Source organism: Schistocerca piceifrons, chromosome 7, assembly GCF_021461385.2.
Source record: "Schistocerca piceifrons isolate TAMUIC-IGC-003096 chromosome 7, iqSchPice1.1, whole genome shotgun sequence".
NCBI classification, from domain to species: domain Eukaryota; kingdom Metazoa; phylum Arthropoda; class Insecta; order Orthoptera; family Acrididae; genus Schistocerca; species Schistocerca piceifrons.
Window position 1 is genome coordinate 78,485,454 of NC_060144.1, and position 18,225 is coordinate 78,503,678.

At 44.2% G+C, this 18,225-nt stretch overlaps 1 protein-coding gene across 1 annotated transcript in view; it reads left to right on the forward strand.

The window, feature by feature from the left end:
- The window catches only part of LOC124805442 (myrosinase 1-like), a 48,999-nt gene that overhangs the window by 18,156 nt on the left and 12,618 nt on the right, over positions 1-18,225 (forward strand). The window contains exons 5-8 of the mRNA XM_047266004.1: positions 29-212; positions 4,900-4,994; positions 8,562-8,709; positions 14,687-14,802. Of these exons, the coding sequence (XP_047121960.1) occupies positions 29-212; positions 4,900-4,994; positions 8,562-8,709; positions 14,687-14,802 (543 nt within the window). The remainder of the gene's footprint in view (positions 1-28; positions 213-4,899; positions 4,995-8,561; positions 8,710-14,686; positions 14,803-18,225) is intronic.

An 18,225-nucleotide genomic window follows, 5' to 3' on the forward strand; every position in this document is an offset into this window, starting at 1 on the left:
CGCATCCCTGACAGCCGTGATTCTTCAGGTGAAATGGTGGATCACGTTCAACGAGCCGGCAGTCTTCACCGGTGGTTACGCCTCTTCTGGCGGTCAGGCGCCTTCGCAGAACGCGTCTGGCATCGGCGACTACCTGGCCTCACACACCGTGATCAGGGCCCATGGACTCGTCTATCGCCTGTACGACGAACAGTACAGGGCCACGCAAAATGGTATGATTTTAAACATCGCTACGCTTTGCCTGATACACTGAATTAGGTTAGATGTACATTTCGTTTCAATATATCCACACTCAAGGGATCCTTCAGGAAGCTGAACACGTCAGAAAACAATATTACGCAAAAAACATTTTCGAAGAAAAACCATGTTAATGTATCTAATAAGATCTCAAGTTAAATACTTCTCATGGATGTGCAATAGCGCAAAAATCGTAAACGTGTTTTACTTATAAGGTAATATCAAATTTGTTATAACCCTTATAAATGTTCAATACACTGAGCTGCACATCACAATTCTTAGGCCACTGTAGCCATGTATCATTAACTAATAGAACCCAGTACGTTGTCCTCGATGGTGAGTGTTGATCGGAGGTGAGGGTATCATCTGGAGTGCCCCAGGGAAGTGTGGTAGGTCCGCTGTTGTTTTCTATCTACATAAATGATCTTTTGGATAGGGTGGATAGCAATGTGCGGCTGTTTGCTGATGATGCTGTGATGTACAGGAAGGTGTCGTCGTTGAGTGACTGTAGGAGGATACAAGATGACTTGGACAGGATTTCTGATTGGTGTAAAGAATCGCAGCTAACTCTATAGATAAATGTAAATTAATGCAGATGAATAGGAAAATGAATCCCGTAATGTTGGAATACTCCATTAGTAGTGTAGCGCTTGACACAGTCACATCGATTAAATATTTGGGCGTAACATTGCAGAGCGATATGAAGTGGGACAAGCATGTAATGGCAGTTGTGGGGAACGCGGATAGTCGTCTTCGGTTAATTGGTAGAATTTTGGGAAGATGTGGTTCACCTGTAAAGGAGACAGCTTATAAGACACTAATACGACCTATTCTTGAGTACTGCTCGAGCGTTTGGGATCCCTATCAGGTCGGATTGAGGGAGGACATACACTCCTGGAAATGGAAAAAAGAACACATTGACACCGGTGTGTCAGACCCACCATACTTGCTCCGGACACTGCGAGAGGGCTGTACAAGCAATGATCACACGCACGGCACAGCGGACACACCAGGAACCGCGGTGTTGGCCGTCGAATGGCGCTAGCTGCGCAGCATTTGTGCACCGCCGCCGTCAGTGTCAGCCAGTTTGCCGTGGCATACGGAGCTCCATCGCAGTCTTTAACACTGATAGCATGCCGCGACAGCGTGGACGTGAACCGTATGTGCAGTTGACGGACTTTGAGCGAGGGCGTATAGTGGGCATGCGGGAGGCCGGGTGGACGTACCGCCGAAATGCTCAACACGTGGGGCGTGAGGGCTCCACAGTACATCGATGTTGTCGCCAGTGGTCGGCGGAAGGTGCACGTGCCCGTCGACCTGGGACCGGACCGCAGCGACGCACGGATGCACGCCAAGACCGTAGGATCCTACGCAGTGCCGTAGGGGACCGCACCGCCACTTCCCAGCAAATTAGGGACACTGTTGCTCCTGGGGTATCGGCGAGGACCATTCGCAACCGTCTCCATGAAGCTGGGCTACGGTCCCGCACACCGTTAGGCCGTCTTCCGCTCACGCCCCAACATCGTGCAGCCCGCCTCCAGTGGTGTCGCGACAGGCGTGAATGGAGGGACGAATGGAGACGTGTCGTCTTCAGCGATGAGAGTCGCTTCTGCCTTGGTGCCAATGATGGTCGTATGCGTGTTTGGCGCCGTGCAGGTGAGCGCCACAATCAGGACTGCATACGGCCGAGGCACACAGGGCCAACACCCGGCATCATGGTGTGGGGAGCGATCTCCTACACTGGCCGTACACCACTGGTGATCGTCGAGGGGACACTGAATAGTGCACGGTACATCCAAACCGTCATCGAACCCATCGTTCTACCATTCCTAGACCGGCAAGGGAACTTGCTGTTCCAACACGACAATGCACGTCCGCATGTATCCCGTGCCACCCAACGTGCTCTAGAAGGTGTAAGTCAACTACCCTGGCCAGCAAGATCTCCGGATCTGTCCCCCATTGAGCATGTTTGGGACTGGATGAAGCGTCGTCTCACGCGGTCTGCACGTCCAGCACGAACGCTGGTCCAACTGAGGCGCCAGGTGGAAATGGCATGGCAAGCCGTTCCACAGGACTACATCCAGCATCTCTACGATCGTCTCCATGGGAGAATAGCAGCCTGCATTGCTGCGAAAGGTGGATATACACTGTACTAGTGCCGACATTGTGCATGCTCTGTTGCCTGTGTCTATGTGCCTGTGGTTCTGTCAGTGTGATCATGTGATGTATCTGACCCCAGGAATGTGTCAATAAAGTTTCCCCTTCCTGGGACAATGAATTCACGGTGTTCTTATTTCAATTTCCAGGAGTGTAGAAGCAATTCAGAGGCGGGATGCTAGATTTCTTACTGGTAGGTTTGATCATCACGCGAGTGTTACGAAAATGCTTCAGGAACTCGGGTGGGAGTCTCTGGAGGAAAGGAGGCGTTATTTTCGTGAATCGCTACTGAGGAAATTTAGAGAACCAGCATTTGAGGCTGACTGCAGTACAATTTTACTGCCGCCAACTTATATTTCGCGGAAAGACCACAAAGATAAGAGAGATTAGGCCTCGTACAGAGGCATATAGGCAGTCATTTTTCCCTCGTTCTGTTTGGGAGTGGAACAGGGAGAGAAGATGCTAGTTGTGGTACGAGGTACCCTCCACCACGCACCGTATGGTGGATTGCGTATATGTATTTAAATGTAGATGTAGATGTGAAATATAAAAATCATTTTACAACTCATATTTACAAGGATGGCATTACTGCTCTGAATTTGAATAGAATTCTGGTTGTACACGACACTCATTGTTTGATATAATTAGTACCATATACACATCAGGAGGTTCTGCTAAGAATTTCATCAGTGGAGTAGAAGGAGATGAGCTCCAATAAATCTTTAGGATCCTCCTAAACTAAATTTTATTGTTCAAAAATGGTTCAAATGGCTCTGAGCACTATGGGACTTAACATCTATGGTCATCAGTCCCCTAGAACTTAGAACTACTTAAACCTAACTAACCTAAGGGCAGCACACAACACCCAGTTATCACAAGGCTTTTATTGTTAGTTTAAGTTTTAATGACTGGTGGGGAGTTATAGGAAATCCATGTTCTTATTCAAGAATAATAATAATCTTAATCAAGAATAATAATAATAACAGTTTTATTCGTCCATTGATCGTTTTGTACAATGATATAAACACGTGACTTCCTAAAGACGTATACACTCCGTCATGCAAAATGGAGATATTGGCCTATACATACAAAGACGTCTCTCAAATGCGTATCAAACCATTGTATGTATGTGGAGAAAATACATTAATGTATATTTACAGATTTAAAGGCTCAAGATGTCACAATTTTTTAACAAATAGAATTATAAGTAAATTAGGCATTTTTGTATTATTAATTCACACAATATCTTAATCATTAATGAAAATATGACTACCATTACAACCTGAACATTTTTCCTATACTTTTAAGCAGATTAACAGCCAAGGCTGTGATGACTGGTCGCGAGTCATGCTTGGGTAGTTCAGTTGGAAGAACACTTGCCTGCAAAAGGCCAGGGCCCCAAATTCGGGTCCCAGTCCGCAACACAGCTCTAATCTGCCAGGAAGTTTCATACCAGGGTGCGCTCTGCTGCAGAGTAAATGTTTCACTTTATAAAGGTGAACGTCTTTACTAAGCAAAATAGAAGATGCTCACTGAGACGGTATCTGACATTCATCAGGGTCTTCAAAAATACCAGTCTTCCACATTCATATTTGAGACACGAGAGGAAGAAGTGATTTACATCAGTTTCCAACTCAGAATCACACTCACAGACATGAGAACCGGTAAAGTAGTTTCTATGTAGAGAAAATATGCGTGGATAAAGTGCTGTCGAATGATGGTAGAAATCATTGACCGCTCCAAGTGTGTCCTCGTAAACAATGGTCTTGAAGGAACTTGAGGTTGTCATGCTGCATTATCTCCACATTTCGTTTGTTGGGGCATATTCCACATCTCTTGCCACTGACATTTTCTGTGGCTCCAAACATCACAAGCAATCAGGTGATCTATATATATCAATTTCGAATTGAGGACAGTCCCTGTAGATGCAGCTGGACATATTCCATTAGCATACGCTGTTTGTAAGTGTTGGTTGCTTTATTGTATCTCTGGTGGTGAATATTTTTAAGGACACTGTGAGTAGCACACGATTAATATCTTTTAAGCAGGAAGTTGTGTGCTTGCCACTATCTCCGCCGCAAAAGTCGAAGCGTGTTTGGATAGTTTGAAGGCTTTATTGACTTGGATCTGAGGGCCTACAAAAGCACATAGAGGCAAACAACATCTTATAGAGAGCAAGACGGAAGACCAAATTCCAAAGCTGTTGGACGCAGTCCATGATCCACATTTGCAGACAAGACAATCCATGAATTCCATGCCTTTGTCTGTTCTCCCAGCTTGTGCCTTTTGTACACTTGGTCTGCACCAGTCTGAGCTTTACTCCGAGCATGGAGTAGTGGATTCGTCTACGGGGCTCGTAAAGATATTTTTCACTTTAACAAATACTGCGAGAGGAGAAAAAAGTGAAAATGGTAAGACAAAAAATCCTGGTGATAACCTGAGATCGAAGCCGAGAATTTCTGCATAGTATATTTCAGTGATTATCTAAATGGCAATCTGTTTCAGGCAGCGTAGGAATCACGCTGAGTATCGGGGGAAGTGAACCGGCATCAAATTCGACAGAAGACTTGGAAGCCGCAGACCGACAGCTACAGTTTGATGTAAGTACGGTATCTGCTACAGCTGTGTTTCTAGTTCGAAAACAAGTTGACCGTTGTGTTATTTCAGGCTTTCAGAGAGAAAAATTATTTTGAAATATTCTGGGATAGTCACTCGGCTAAATGCCCGAGGACAGTTCAGAACTTTCAGTCTGTCGCTGTCAAGTTCTAATTATGGACTACCATACCATACATCTATATCTACATCTGTACCCAGCAAGCCACTCTGCGGTGCTTGGCAGAGTGTACTTTCTTTATCACGACACCCCCCCCCCCCCCACGTTTTTACGTTCCAGTCACGAATGTTTCACTGAAAGAACGATTATTGGTAAGACTGCACTTGAACTTGAATCTCTCTTATTTTACGTTGATGATCTTTTCGCGACACATACGTGGGAGGATCAATATTTTTGTTAACTCTCCTAACTTGAATACACTCTGAAGTACCAAGGGGAGAAATCCAAGAGTCCGGAATCAGATGAACGTGATGGCCACAGCCTTGCTGAGCCTCTGCCTCTCCATCTTCAGGTGAATCTTCGATTTAGGTACTCGCTTACAATGAGAGCAAAATCACGGGCTGCATCCGTGTCAGCATTGCTTTCTTGCTGGAACTGAGGTTACAGGAGTTGTTCCAGCGTATCAAGATGAATGTGTCCTGTAACTGTCTCTTCTGCAAACATGGTGGGTTCATAAATCACAGTCTTTGTGAATTCAAACCACATATTCACTTTACTCGTGTCTCGTTCCCCGTTCGATGGTAACTTGAGGTAGATCCTTACCCATTAACGGCAGCTGTATTTGTTACCTTTTGCGAAGATGTGGAATGTGGCGCCATTAGTAAACAAACTGTGATCCATGAGAAGTTCATTGTGTGCACCTTCTGTCAAATTAAAACACAAAGCTTTGAGAGCTGGATAATCTTCATTATCTAATTTGTGAAGCATTTCTTTAGCGTGAAGTCTAAACTGTCAAATTCAACGTTTAAATCTTTGCTTAAACGACGTTTTGATGCGTTAGGACACATTTCGATTGCTTTTCTGATTAACTGAATAGTCTGTTGGGGAACTAGAATTCTCCCGTAGTGTGATTCATTGGGAAGGTTTCCATTTCTTTGGAATTTGTTAACAAATAACCGGATGTTTGCCCTCGTTGGTGTTTGTTTATGAAATTTTCTAGTGAACTCCTATTGAGCCTCCAGATACGATAATGAAATGAAATGTCGTGTGACGAGGACCTCCCGTCGGGTAGACCGCTCGTCTGGTGCAAGTCTTTCGATTTGACGCCACTTCGGCGACTTGCGCGTCGATGGGGATGAAATGATGATGATTAGGACAACACAACACCCAGTCCCTGAGCGGAGAAAACCTCCGACCCAGCCGGGAATCGAACCCGGGCCCTTAGGATTGACAGTCTGTCGCGCTGACCACTCAGTTACCGGGGGCGGACTAGATAAGATAAACTGCACAATCACGCATGTCGCAATCATGCATTAACAACAGCCACACATTCTCCTATCATAAGTAGTCTTCTTGATTATCCTGGAAAAATACAACAGGCCATGCTATCACATTAAATGATTATAATCATGTATTACATAAATACACCCGTTACTCCTTACAATCAGAAATGGATCGAGACCTTATAACCACCCTGTACATTGTGATTTCATAAGCTTTCCCAGCGTTATAACTTGGTCTTCTGGCTTCTGCAGCCGGATCTTCACGGCAAGCTGACTCAGTATTTCAACGGCCCACCTGGGCGTCGAATTCAGGGGAGACGCTGGTATTGCGGAGTGTCGTCCAACTAATGCTGCTCTGGAGCCGGGGCCCCTACATATGGGTCAGCAGGGAGTCCTCAGTGTTGCATCATGGGACTCGCTACGGGTAGTACCTTATGGCCCACACATTCTAATTAATTTATGGAGGGCAGCAACCTTAAAACCAAGATATTTCTAGAGAAATGTTAAGGACCTTTTCTAGTTTGGCCACATAGATCCGATGTCCTTAATTGTTCCTTGGAACACTTTAATTCCCTTAACCCTGGATGTGGAAACTGGTGGAAAGCTCCCATCCCTGGACGTTCTCGTCTGCAAACAGAATGATGACACTCTGAGACATAGTATATATTCGAAACCTGTGCATACTGATCGCTATCTGGATCAGTATAGCTATCACACACGGTACCAACGCAGTGGGATTCTTGGGTCGCTGCTACAAACAGCATATACCATATCTCACACGGGGAGCTTTACACAGGAAATTGAACTCCTAAATTCTGTATTTAAGTGGAAGAGATTCTCTGAGAGGCAGATCCGTCATGCCTCCATGTTCATATATTCACTGTAGCGAGGTGAGTCGACATCAGTTGCTTTCCTACCATATACTGGGAGCATACCAGCTAAAATACGGAGAATTTTAAGAAATTTAACAAGACTGTCTTTCGCCCACCAGCCATCGTAAATGTCTTTTTGGATTCTGATACAGGTGATTTGGTGTCAAAGAAGTCCAGTTTTTGTAAGATTCCATGCCACTGTGGTAAGATTCCTACTGTTGAGTACAGGTGGATGTACCAGTACCACCACGCAATGTTACAAGAACCCAAAAAAATCCGCTTGGTAGAGCATTGTTTACCCAAGGGAAAGACAATGAAACTTAATGTGACTCAGATGATTGCTGCCACTTCTCTTATCTCGAACTGTGTTCTGCGACAGTCTATTGAAATTGGTCTGGCTAGTGAACATATTTTTGGGTCAAAGGCTGTATACTCCCAGCAAGTCGTGGGACCTAGTGCTGACATTCATTAAAACACGACGCGCTTCATTGACAGAAGGATCTAAAGATGAGTTGTGGTAGTGATACCTCGTTTTTGTTTGCCTTCACGACTGGTAGCACTGCTATAGACGAATCGGCATAAGAGAATCGCTGGCAGCTGCTGCAGTGGGGTCCGCTTAAGTCAACCAATCCCATAAGGCGACTTCGTAAACGTCTCTATGGAGCGCCTCAGTGTCGTCGTAGTTCTACAGATGACTATTGTTTTCGTCTGCAGGCATGAGCACTAAGCAGCTGAAAGCCAGTAACAGCGCTGCCAACTGTCAGGGATCCTCATAATCTGACAGGACTACTGTATATTTTGCAGTGGAGGCAGCACTAACAGCATTTGGCAGATGTGCAGATTACTCTATGCTGGTCCATGTAGGGACACTGGTTGCACAGCAGCATCAGCTGGATTTCACCTGAAGATGACAGCTTGGTGAAGCGCTGAAATATCGTCTCAGCTTGACTTGAAGATCTGGTTGCAAACCTGAGAAGAATATCACAGCATAATGTATTAATTTAAAATGTTTCCAGCTGAAAGTCTTGGAATCTTACTTCAGTAGAGGAAACCATACTAACTGCCAATAGCTGATTATCTACTGGTTGCACATAAACTGTCATGTCACATAAAATTCTTTGCTGATACCATAGCATTTGGTTTTTCATAAACAAATCTTTTTCTGTGGTTGAAATAATAGTTGACAATATTTGGCATGTTTACAAAATTTCAAGATCTATATTCCTTGGTGTTGATCAGGCTGGACTCTACGCACATCCCATCTACAGTCAAGACGGCGACTACCCAGCTGTAGTGCGTCAGAGGGTAGATGCAAACAGTGCAGCAGAGGGGCGACCCCGATCACGGTTGCCAACTTTCACTCAAGAGGAGATCGCATACATCAGGGGTAAGCATGTGCTGTTTTACCATCTCCATTTTCCCTCGATGCTCAGTACAGAACTAACGCTGTGATTTCCTCAACAGAGCATCAGATATAATAATGTACGTACTATTTTTACTCTTCACATTCTTCTTATTTCGTTTAGAAATGTAGAAGGAAATTTTTCATGTAGTTCAAGCACAGTTTGTGCTTAACATTTGTCACATGCGGATCTTTATTGCACGTAACGAGTCACTAACATCCAACCCCCTTTGCCCACTCGCCATCAGGTGGTAGCTTTTGGAAGAAATTGTTTCTGCCAGTATTTGGTTGAGAACCATAAAAAATGAGAGACCAATGTCCTATGCACCAGTATCCCTTGTTAGCTTCCAATCATTTTTCATAGAGCACTGTCGAGCGTTGATGTGGAAGATGACGTGAATAAATTGTGGTTAATGAACTTTACGTAGAGGGCTGCAAGAGAATGTCACAATGTCAACATGAGTTTCTGAAAACAGCTGAACAGCAGTATGAAATCTCGGATGAGACCCAACACATGAAGTTTTTACTTTTGTGTTCGAAACAAGTGTCGAGAAACTATTAAGCGTTGAACAAATACTATTCTATTGCTTAAAACACACATACTAGTTTTTGTGAAAATAGCAAAAAAATGGCTCTGAGCACTATGGGACTCAACTGCTGTGGTCATAAGTCCCCTAGAACTTAGAACTACTTAAACCTAACTAACCTAAGGACATCACACACATCCATGCCCGAGGCAGGATTCGAACCTGCGACCGTAGCGGTCGTGCGGTTCCAGACTGAAGCGCCTTTAACCGCGCGGCCACTCCGGCCGGCCGTGAAAATAGCAGCACCAAGAAAAAAAATCTGTGAATTAGTGAAAGGTCATTTTCCGTGCTTTGTAAATAAAGTATAAAAGTGAAGTATGTAATGGCGTTTCGTAACGAAATTCGTGACGCAGTAAATAAAATGGATCTCTATGTAGCCTTGATGCATTTTCAAAGTCACAACTTTATTGATAAATTTGGAATGGACAGAAAATCAGTTACATATACGTGATGTCTATAAGGCTCTGAAGACTGACTGCCAGCAAAAATATGTCTCAGGAATATGCACCAGCAAATACAAACTTTGTTTTGCTAATGCTATATGGTACCTGTATGAATTCGCTATTAGCAGTGTCACGGGACGCAGAATCACATACCCTTTGTTATTGTCAACGATACGTTCTCTGCTTGTACCACTGTTGTTATGCGTGCGGAACTGGTAACATTGAAGTACTACACGGTTTGTTTGAAAATGGTATGCAAAGAAAATGGTCCCTCCTCTACCATCAGTCTCTTGCAGATTGTTGTACCGACGGAGGGTGGCATGCAGGAGGAATAAGGCGCAGGTCGTTCCATTCCATACGAAGGATAACAAGACTAGTGCGCACTATATCAGTGAAGTTACTTTCATGTACTCGTACAAGGGCTGGAGATCGAACAACTCCGTGTAGAATTCAATATTGCTTGTGTGGGCTCAAATGGAAGGGAACCCGGCTTCCTCCGTTCATTCATAAGATACTGGAGGCAGCAGATAGTGGAACCCCTCAAGATTACCGTAGGAGCGATATGTAGGTTCCTGAAGAAGTTCTTCCGATGCTCTCCCGTGACATAAGCAGGCCACTAATCTTTGACGCTGCACTCTATTGCCTACAAATTTATCTGACGTCTCGTGTAAGTCCAAACTGATATGGGTCCCTCACAACTCAGCTGCTTCACCACGTCATGCCAGTCTCCTAGAGTTGAACATGACTTCATAGAGCTCACACTGTTTATTTTCCTGCCAGGAACCCATCTTTTAAGGGTTATTTCCAGTTTTACACCTGAGGGAATTTTGGAACGGTACATAACATCATAACGACACTTCAAAATCGTTCACAGTCACAATTTTTCTTGGCTGTTGAACTTAGCTTCGTCCTCTGAGTAATCATGGTGATTGCAAGAGTACTGGGCCAAGTGGAGAATGCAAAAACAGTGGGTTCAGTTATAATTTCGTCTACTGCGAGTCGTCGAAAGATAATCCTTGACGGCTGTCGTGGCCTTGATGTGGCTACTTCGCACTTCCACCTCAATCTGTCACGTAACGCTATTTTGTGTACGTTTCTATGGATAGCCCTCAGTTGCATCGCAACTCTACAATGATGAGCCAAAACATTATGACCACCTACTTAATAGCTTCTTTGTCCGTATTTCGAGAGAAATACATCACTGATTCTGACTAGCAGGGATCCGACAGTTTGTTTTTAGATTTGTGGAGGCGTGTGGCATTAGATGTCTACGCACAGGTCACGTAATTTATGTAAATAACGGGCCGCTGATTTGCGTACGTGGTGATGGCGTCCAATAGCGGCCCAAATGAGTTCTACAGGATTTACATCAGCCGAATTTGGTCACCGAGAAATCAACGTCAGTTCACAATAATACTCTTCAAACCACTGTAGCACAGTTCTGGTTCCGAGACATGGACAATTGTTCCTCTGAAAGATGACATCGCCGTCGGGGAAGACACCAAGCATGAATGGATGCAGGTGGTTTGCAGCTGTCAGCGCATCTTCGAGTACTACCACAGGTCTCACGCAAGTGCAGGATATGTGTCCCATAGCATACCACTGATCCCACCAGCCTGCTCCCGCGGCGCGCTGCACGCTTCGAGCCGTCGTTTCCCTCGATGACGGCGTTTGTGGACGTCTCCACAGAGACGTAGGGTAGCAAAATGGGTTTCGCCCGAAGAGCGTCCACGTGTCCACGTGTCGACAGTCGAATCCCAACGGTGCCGTGCCCTGCGCAGTCGTAATTGACGATGTCATTGGGTCACCGTGTGAATACGGACGGTGGGGGGGAGTGGGTCTGTTGCGGAGTTCCATGTTCAACAATGTCCGATGAGCGATGTGGTCCAAAACACTTCTGCATGCAGTAGCATTGTGGTTTTTCAGCAAAGATGCCGGAGATCGCCATCTATCCTACTTTACAGAGCAAACATGCCTGGACGTCCGACCATCTAGCGCCTAGTGGTAGTTTCACTGTCCTTCCACCTCTTTCCGTAGATGCTCACAACAATAGCACGTAAAAATTCGACCAGCCTCAACGTTTTAGAAATACTAGTTTACAGGCTCTGCGTAATAATTATCTGCACTTTGTCAAAGTCGCTTATCTCAATGGATTTCCCCATTTGCAGCCCATATCTTCGCTAGGGCGATCCCCATCCGTGTCTACTCAGATTATATACCTTTATTACCACGTTACGTCCCCAAAACGCCCCCAGGCGGCGTCAAACGTCCTATGTGCAGTGGTCATAGGGTTTTGCTTATCAGTTTTTTGCGCCTCAATGTACATGTGGCTACTGTTTTCGCCTGTTGCATTTGCGTTTTATAGTCGAAACCTGACAACAGCGGTGCCAATTGCTAGGGATTTTCTTTCTCCGACTCTATTACAGTGTTACGTTACATATGTTTTGAATTATTCTAAATATTTTGAGATCAGGTTATCGCAGCTTATTTATACAGAAAAAATTCATTGTAAATATGTCTGCAACTGCTTAATTTAATATAATTTAAAATGATTAAGAATCAACTGTACTTACCATATCAATTAGCTGTAGATGCAGTCAACATCATAAGCAAAAAAAAAAAAAAAAAAAAAAAATCAGAATTAACTTGATGTATTCATTGTTGATGGTACGTATATTTTTTGCCAACATTTAGTATTACTCATGTTGTCTTAAAACTGACATGATTATTGTGTGAACTGATGGCGCATTACTGTAACCGCCTAATACTATACGAGTTGTAAGGCATCTGGATTTTACAGACCTTACATGAGCTTGATCCATAATGACAGTACGATACAGCTTGAGATCTTCAGAAAATAATAATCATATTATATCAACAAAAGCTAATTGCAGTAATCTCAAGTACCGAAAATTAACAAAACAATATGTAAGGAAGTAAATACGCGGCCGTGGTCTGTGAGCAGCACAAACAACGCACTGCAAGTCACCTCGGCGGACAATAATATTTTGGGTAAACATTGCCCCTCTCTTGATCTGTCCGTTTCGAATCTAGCCACTCATGACGACCAACGAATAGTGGTAGCAGGCATTTCAACCAACAACCCTTCTCCAGCATAAGTGTGGAATAGTGCCTTTCTATCCAATGACGATGGACCGCCAATGGTATCCACAGGAGATGAGCTACCAACGCCCCTTCTTCTGCATCAGAGCCGGAATATTAGCCTATGACAATGGCCCACCAATGGTAGCCATTTGAATTTTCACCAATGCTATCACTTCTCCAGCCCGAACGCCAGAAAACTTCCCCTTTATACGTAGACGCGACACTCGTCTTAGACAGTGTTCTAGCAGTAGTGGACACAAAAATATCCCGAGGGAGATCCCAGCAGAGGGGTCGAAACGTCGAACATTTTAGAAGAAACATGACGCGTCCTAATAACCCAGAAGATTTTAACTTCAGTAACAAAACAATATCTATCAATATGAACAGGTGCATAAATAAACAAGTTAAAGTGAAATGCATTTTGGAGACGAACCGAGCAGGTGTGTAATGGCATCGGAATCACCACTTAACAAGAGAACGACGAGCTTTAGTGCAAAGAGGGAGAAGGCCAGAACAATACATTATTCCTTTTAACGTAAATACGGCAGGGACCAAGGATAAGTGGGTGGACGGCTTTAACAGGGCTAGGCTGCGATACGGCAAGAAAAATAAAATTAACCTCTAACGAGACGGCGATTGGCTGAAGCCATACTGGGCGACGCAGACGCGACACGATGGAGACACCCTTATTATATAAAAGCATTTTGAGAACTAAAATTTCTAGATATCTCTCTCGTCTCGCAGCGGATTGCACAAGTGTATGGAAAATAGCGAGGGCGTTGAGAGATTTGCTATCGTAGCAACAGATAGCAAAGAGTTAGTTAATTATTCCTGCAGTAATTTTTGCGGGCAAAGAAATTGTGGGCGTCGCTCCAACCCTTAGCGAGTGTGCAATTGCCATTATTGCGACTAGGGAAAAATTAACGTTCTACGGAATGCAGTAATGTTGAGACTGATCGAATTGAATCAAAGCCAGAGCAGGGAATTAGCGTTTCAGATCCACCACAGAGACAACACTGTTGCAGATGCCGCTTGGTAAAGTAGCATCACACATTAGGCCACAGTAAATGCTGAGTCGAGATTTTGCTCACTCCAACCTGCGTACACTTTGACCATTGAATATCAAAAGCTAGGATACTAACCTAACCTCACATTGAGTACATGGGAGTTTTTTCATTGGTTCAAAAAGTAAATTTATTCTCCTCCAACTCAGTGCATTGACCAGCTACGACATTGCAGATTAAATGAGCTAATCATTCTTTCATGTGATAAATTTTTTTTCATATATAGAGATAAATATTTTAATAATCGTCAGTTCAAATCTCCAAGAGTTAAATATTTGGTTATTGTCAAAAGTAATTGAACATGATTGTTGTGTACCATTTGACCCCTCAAAGCACAGTTGATAAATTATATGTAGAAAAAAAGGGAATAGCTGTTTTGTATTTCTAGAATAGTCCTCAAACTTCCACTTTTATTAATTCATGCATCCTAATTACGTGACAGCAGCATTTCTAATGAATTTTGTTATGATCCGCACCTGATATTAGCTGCTTTACAGGGCCATACTTATATAGAATTTCTGTTTAACACCATGGGTTTGAGAAAGCAGTTCAGATGATTTGTTCATTTGCGCGCTAAGTGGTAAGCTAAGTTCGCACACATTAGTTCACTCGCTGTGCAGGTACAAAGTGCAGACTACCTCACAGAGTGTTAAGCATAATGAACATAGATTCTAGCTTTAACTGAATGCTAATATATGTACCCCTCAAGGAAACGCTCTCTTCCGAAATGTTTATTCATAGCAGAAATAAAACTCTGTTGTAGGTTCATCCGACTTCTTTGGAGTGAATCATTATTTCACGAGTATCGTAACGTCAGGTGAAGCTGGAATATCCCCATCCAAGAGCAGAGACTCGGGCGTCATCAGTGTCGGCGGTGGGGTAAGTAAGCTGTGCAAGACCTTCCGCCAGATGGGCGACTTTCAGTAATGCTAACTGAGGTTAGATCAAGCACAGTATGCGATCAAACGTATCGGGACACCTGGCTGAAAATGACTTACAAGTTCGTGGCGCCCGCCATCGGTAATGCTGGAAATGATTACGGTGTTGGCCCACTCTTGCAGGCATAATTTCAATCAGGTGCTGGAAGGTTTCTTGAGGACTGGCAGCCCATTCTTCATGGGTGCTGCACGGAGGAGAGGTATCAATGTCGGTCAGTGAGGCCTGCTACGATGTTGGCGTTCCAAAACATCCCAAAGATGTTGTATAGGATTCAGGTCAGGACTGTGTGCAGGCCAGTCCATTACAGGGACGTTATTCTCATGTATGAAGAGATGCTCGATCGTGTTGAAAGATGCAATCGCCATCCCCGAATTGCTCTTAGACAGTGAGAAGCAAGAATGTGCTTAAAACATGAATGTAGGCCTGTGGTGTGATAGTGCCACGCAAAACACCATAACACCACCGAATTTTACTGTTGGCACTACACACACTGGCAGATGACATTCACGGGGCATTTGCCGTACCCGCACCCTGCCATCCGATCGCTACATTGTGTACCGTGATTCGTCACTCCACACAGCGCTTTTTCACTGTTCAATCGTCCAATGTTTACGTTCCTTACACCAAGCGAAGCGTCGTTTGGCATTTACTGGCATGATGTGTGGCTTATGAGCAGACCCTCCACAATGAAATCCAAATTTACTCTGGATAGATGTCTGCCTAATACACATTACGACCCTCTTCAACTGTCGGCCGTCTCAGTCAGTCACACCCGGCCGTTGTGGCCGAGCGGTTCTAGGCGCTTCAGTCTGGAACCGAGCGATCGCTACAGTCGCAGGTTCGAATCCTGCCTCGGGCACTTATGTGTGTGATTCCTTAGTTAGGTTTAAGTAGTTCTAAGTTCTAGGAGACTGATGACCTCAGAAGTTAAGTCCCATAGTGCTCAGAGCCATTTGAACCATTTCTCTGTCAGTCAACAGACGAGGTCCGCCAGTACGTTTTTGTGCTGTATGCCTCCCTCCACGTTTCCACTTCACCATCACATCGGAAACAGTAGACCTAGGGATGTTTAGGAGTGTCAAAATCTCTCGTAGAGACGTATGACGCAAGTGACCACGTTCGAAGTCCGTGAGGGCCGCGGAGAGTCCCATTCTGCTCTCTCACAATATCTAATGTGTACTGAGGTCGCTGATAAGGAGTACCTGGCAGCAGGTGGCAGCATAATGCACCTATTATGAAAAACGTATGTTTTTGAGGGTGTCCGGATACTTTCGATCACGTAGTGTAAAGTAAATTCCTTATTGGATTTTTGTATATACACCAATAAACATATATTCATAAAATGAAAGCATTGTTTAGATCGTTATTTGTTCACATCAGCTGTTAAGTTATGGATTTACGTAGAGTATTGTTGTCAGACACACGTTGAAATAAAAATAATAGTAGTAATCAGTACAGAATATTCTTGTTAAACCATCGTGGTATGAAGCTATACACATTCGTTATCCTTGTCTGCGAGGAACTTCTGAGATAAACACTGGTAACTATAAAGACAGCTCAAGTGGAAGCCAGAAATTTCGTATATTGTCTTTACACAGGGTCGACAAAAATGTCTGAAACGCTTGCCGGGATATTGCAGGGCAGGGTGTACTAAGAAATAAAAATGAAGAAAAAAGTCCGGTAGGTTGCGCCGTTTCCGAGTTTTATCATTGAAATCAGCCAGCCGGGGCGTCGCGCGCTCGCCTTCGAGCGGTGTTGCCCACAGACTGCTTTGCTTGGTCAGCTTAAACTTGAAAAGTTCCAGATAACGTTAGGTGTTGATTCAAATCGCTCAAATGGCTCTGAGCACTATGGGACTTAACATCTGAGGTCATCAGTCCCCTAGAACTTAGAACCACTTAAACCTAACTAAGGACATCACACACATCTATGCCTGAGGGAGGATTCGAACCAGCGAACGTAGCAGTCGCGCGGTTCCGGACTGAAGCGCCTAGAACCGCTCGGCCACCGCGGCCGGCTACGTTCTGAAGGAGCTAGAAAAAATAAGCAAGTAATCAAGTCACCGTACCTAAATTAAATTATTCAAAGTTCCAGATTCGTTGAAGCTGTTTCAGATTCGTCTGGAACCGCGCGACCCGTACGGTCGCAGGTTCGAATCCTGCCTCGGGCATGGATGTGTGTGATTTCCTTAGTTTAGTTAGGTTTAATTAGTTCTAAGTTCTAGGGGACTGATGACCTCAGAAGTTAAGTCCCATAGTGCTCAGAGCCATTTGATTTGTTTTAAATCCAGCAGTCCAATTAGTTCCACCCCCCCCCCCCCCAATATAGTAATAAAGTTCTAGCATTTTATAATTAGCAGAAGTAAAGTTCATTGTTCCAGATACTCGCGGGATATACCCAAGTCGCCACTGCACTGTACAAGGAAAATTTAAAGTCCTGCGCTGGCGTCCACTAAAAAATTCGCGTGTCATGCATGTTGAATCCTGCCTAGTCGTCAACTATGGGGGTATAGGAGACCGCCTTTCTCGGATCGCTAGACAATTTAAGCAAATCACATTAATGAGTTTTATTACGGGAAATAATGACAATACTTAACTTTTCATTTACACTGATGAGTCGTAAGCAAAGGGCGACAGACAAAATTATTCTTTGGTATATGCTATTCCTAAGTCGGTAATGTTGAAGTGGCTAATGTTGATGTTCCAGATGAAGTGGGCCGCGACCAGTCGGTCGCATAACTTATGTCCTCCTCGCATAGGGGCCGCTGCCGCCGCATTGTCGTCCTGGAGAGGGGTCGGTCAGCGTGCAGTTGGCTGACGACTTCTCCGCAGCCCCCTCCGCCCTCTCGTTTCCGACTCGCGCCCCGGCGCTTGACTTTACGCCGCAACAATGCAGACTCGATGCCATCTACAACTGCGTTCGGAAACGATCACAGAGAGACCCTTTTCCCCCGTCGAGACAGCTTGGAAGTACGCCACCCAGAGGCACACAAGGAGGAATACTTCCAAGCCATGACCAACAGAGTACAAAATCTACCATTAAACCACTTTTACATACAAGAAGAACTCGACACATTGCGATGTATAGCGTAACAAAATGGTTTCAATCCAGGTATACTAATGCAAATATACAAAAGAAAAACTACACCTGCCCAATAAATAATACACAAGGTCATAAAGTTATTCACAGAGGCACCAAAAAAGGACTAACCAATATATATATATATATATATATATATATATATATATATATATATATATATATTTATAACATATTCAGCCACAACAGCACACATATTAAACATACTAACGAACAACACAAGTATCCAATATACATATGGAACGAACAACAATATTAGCCACA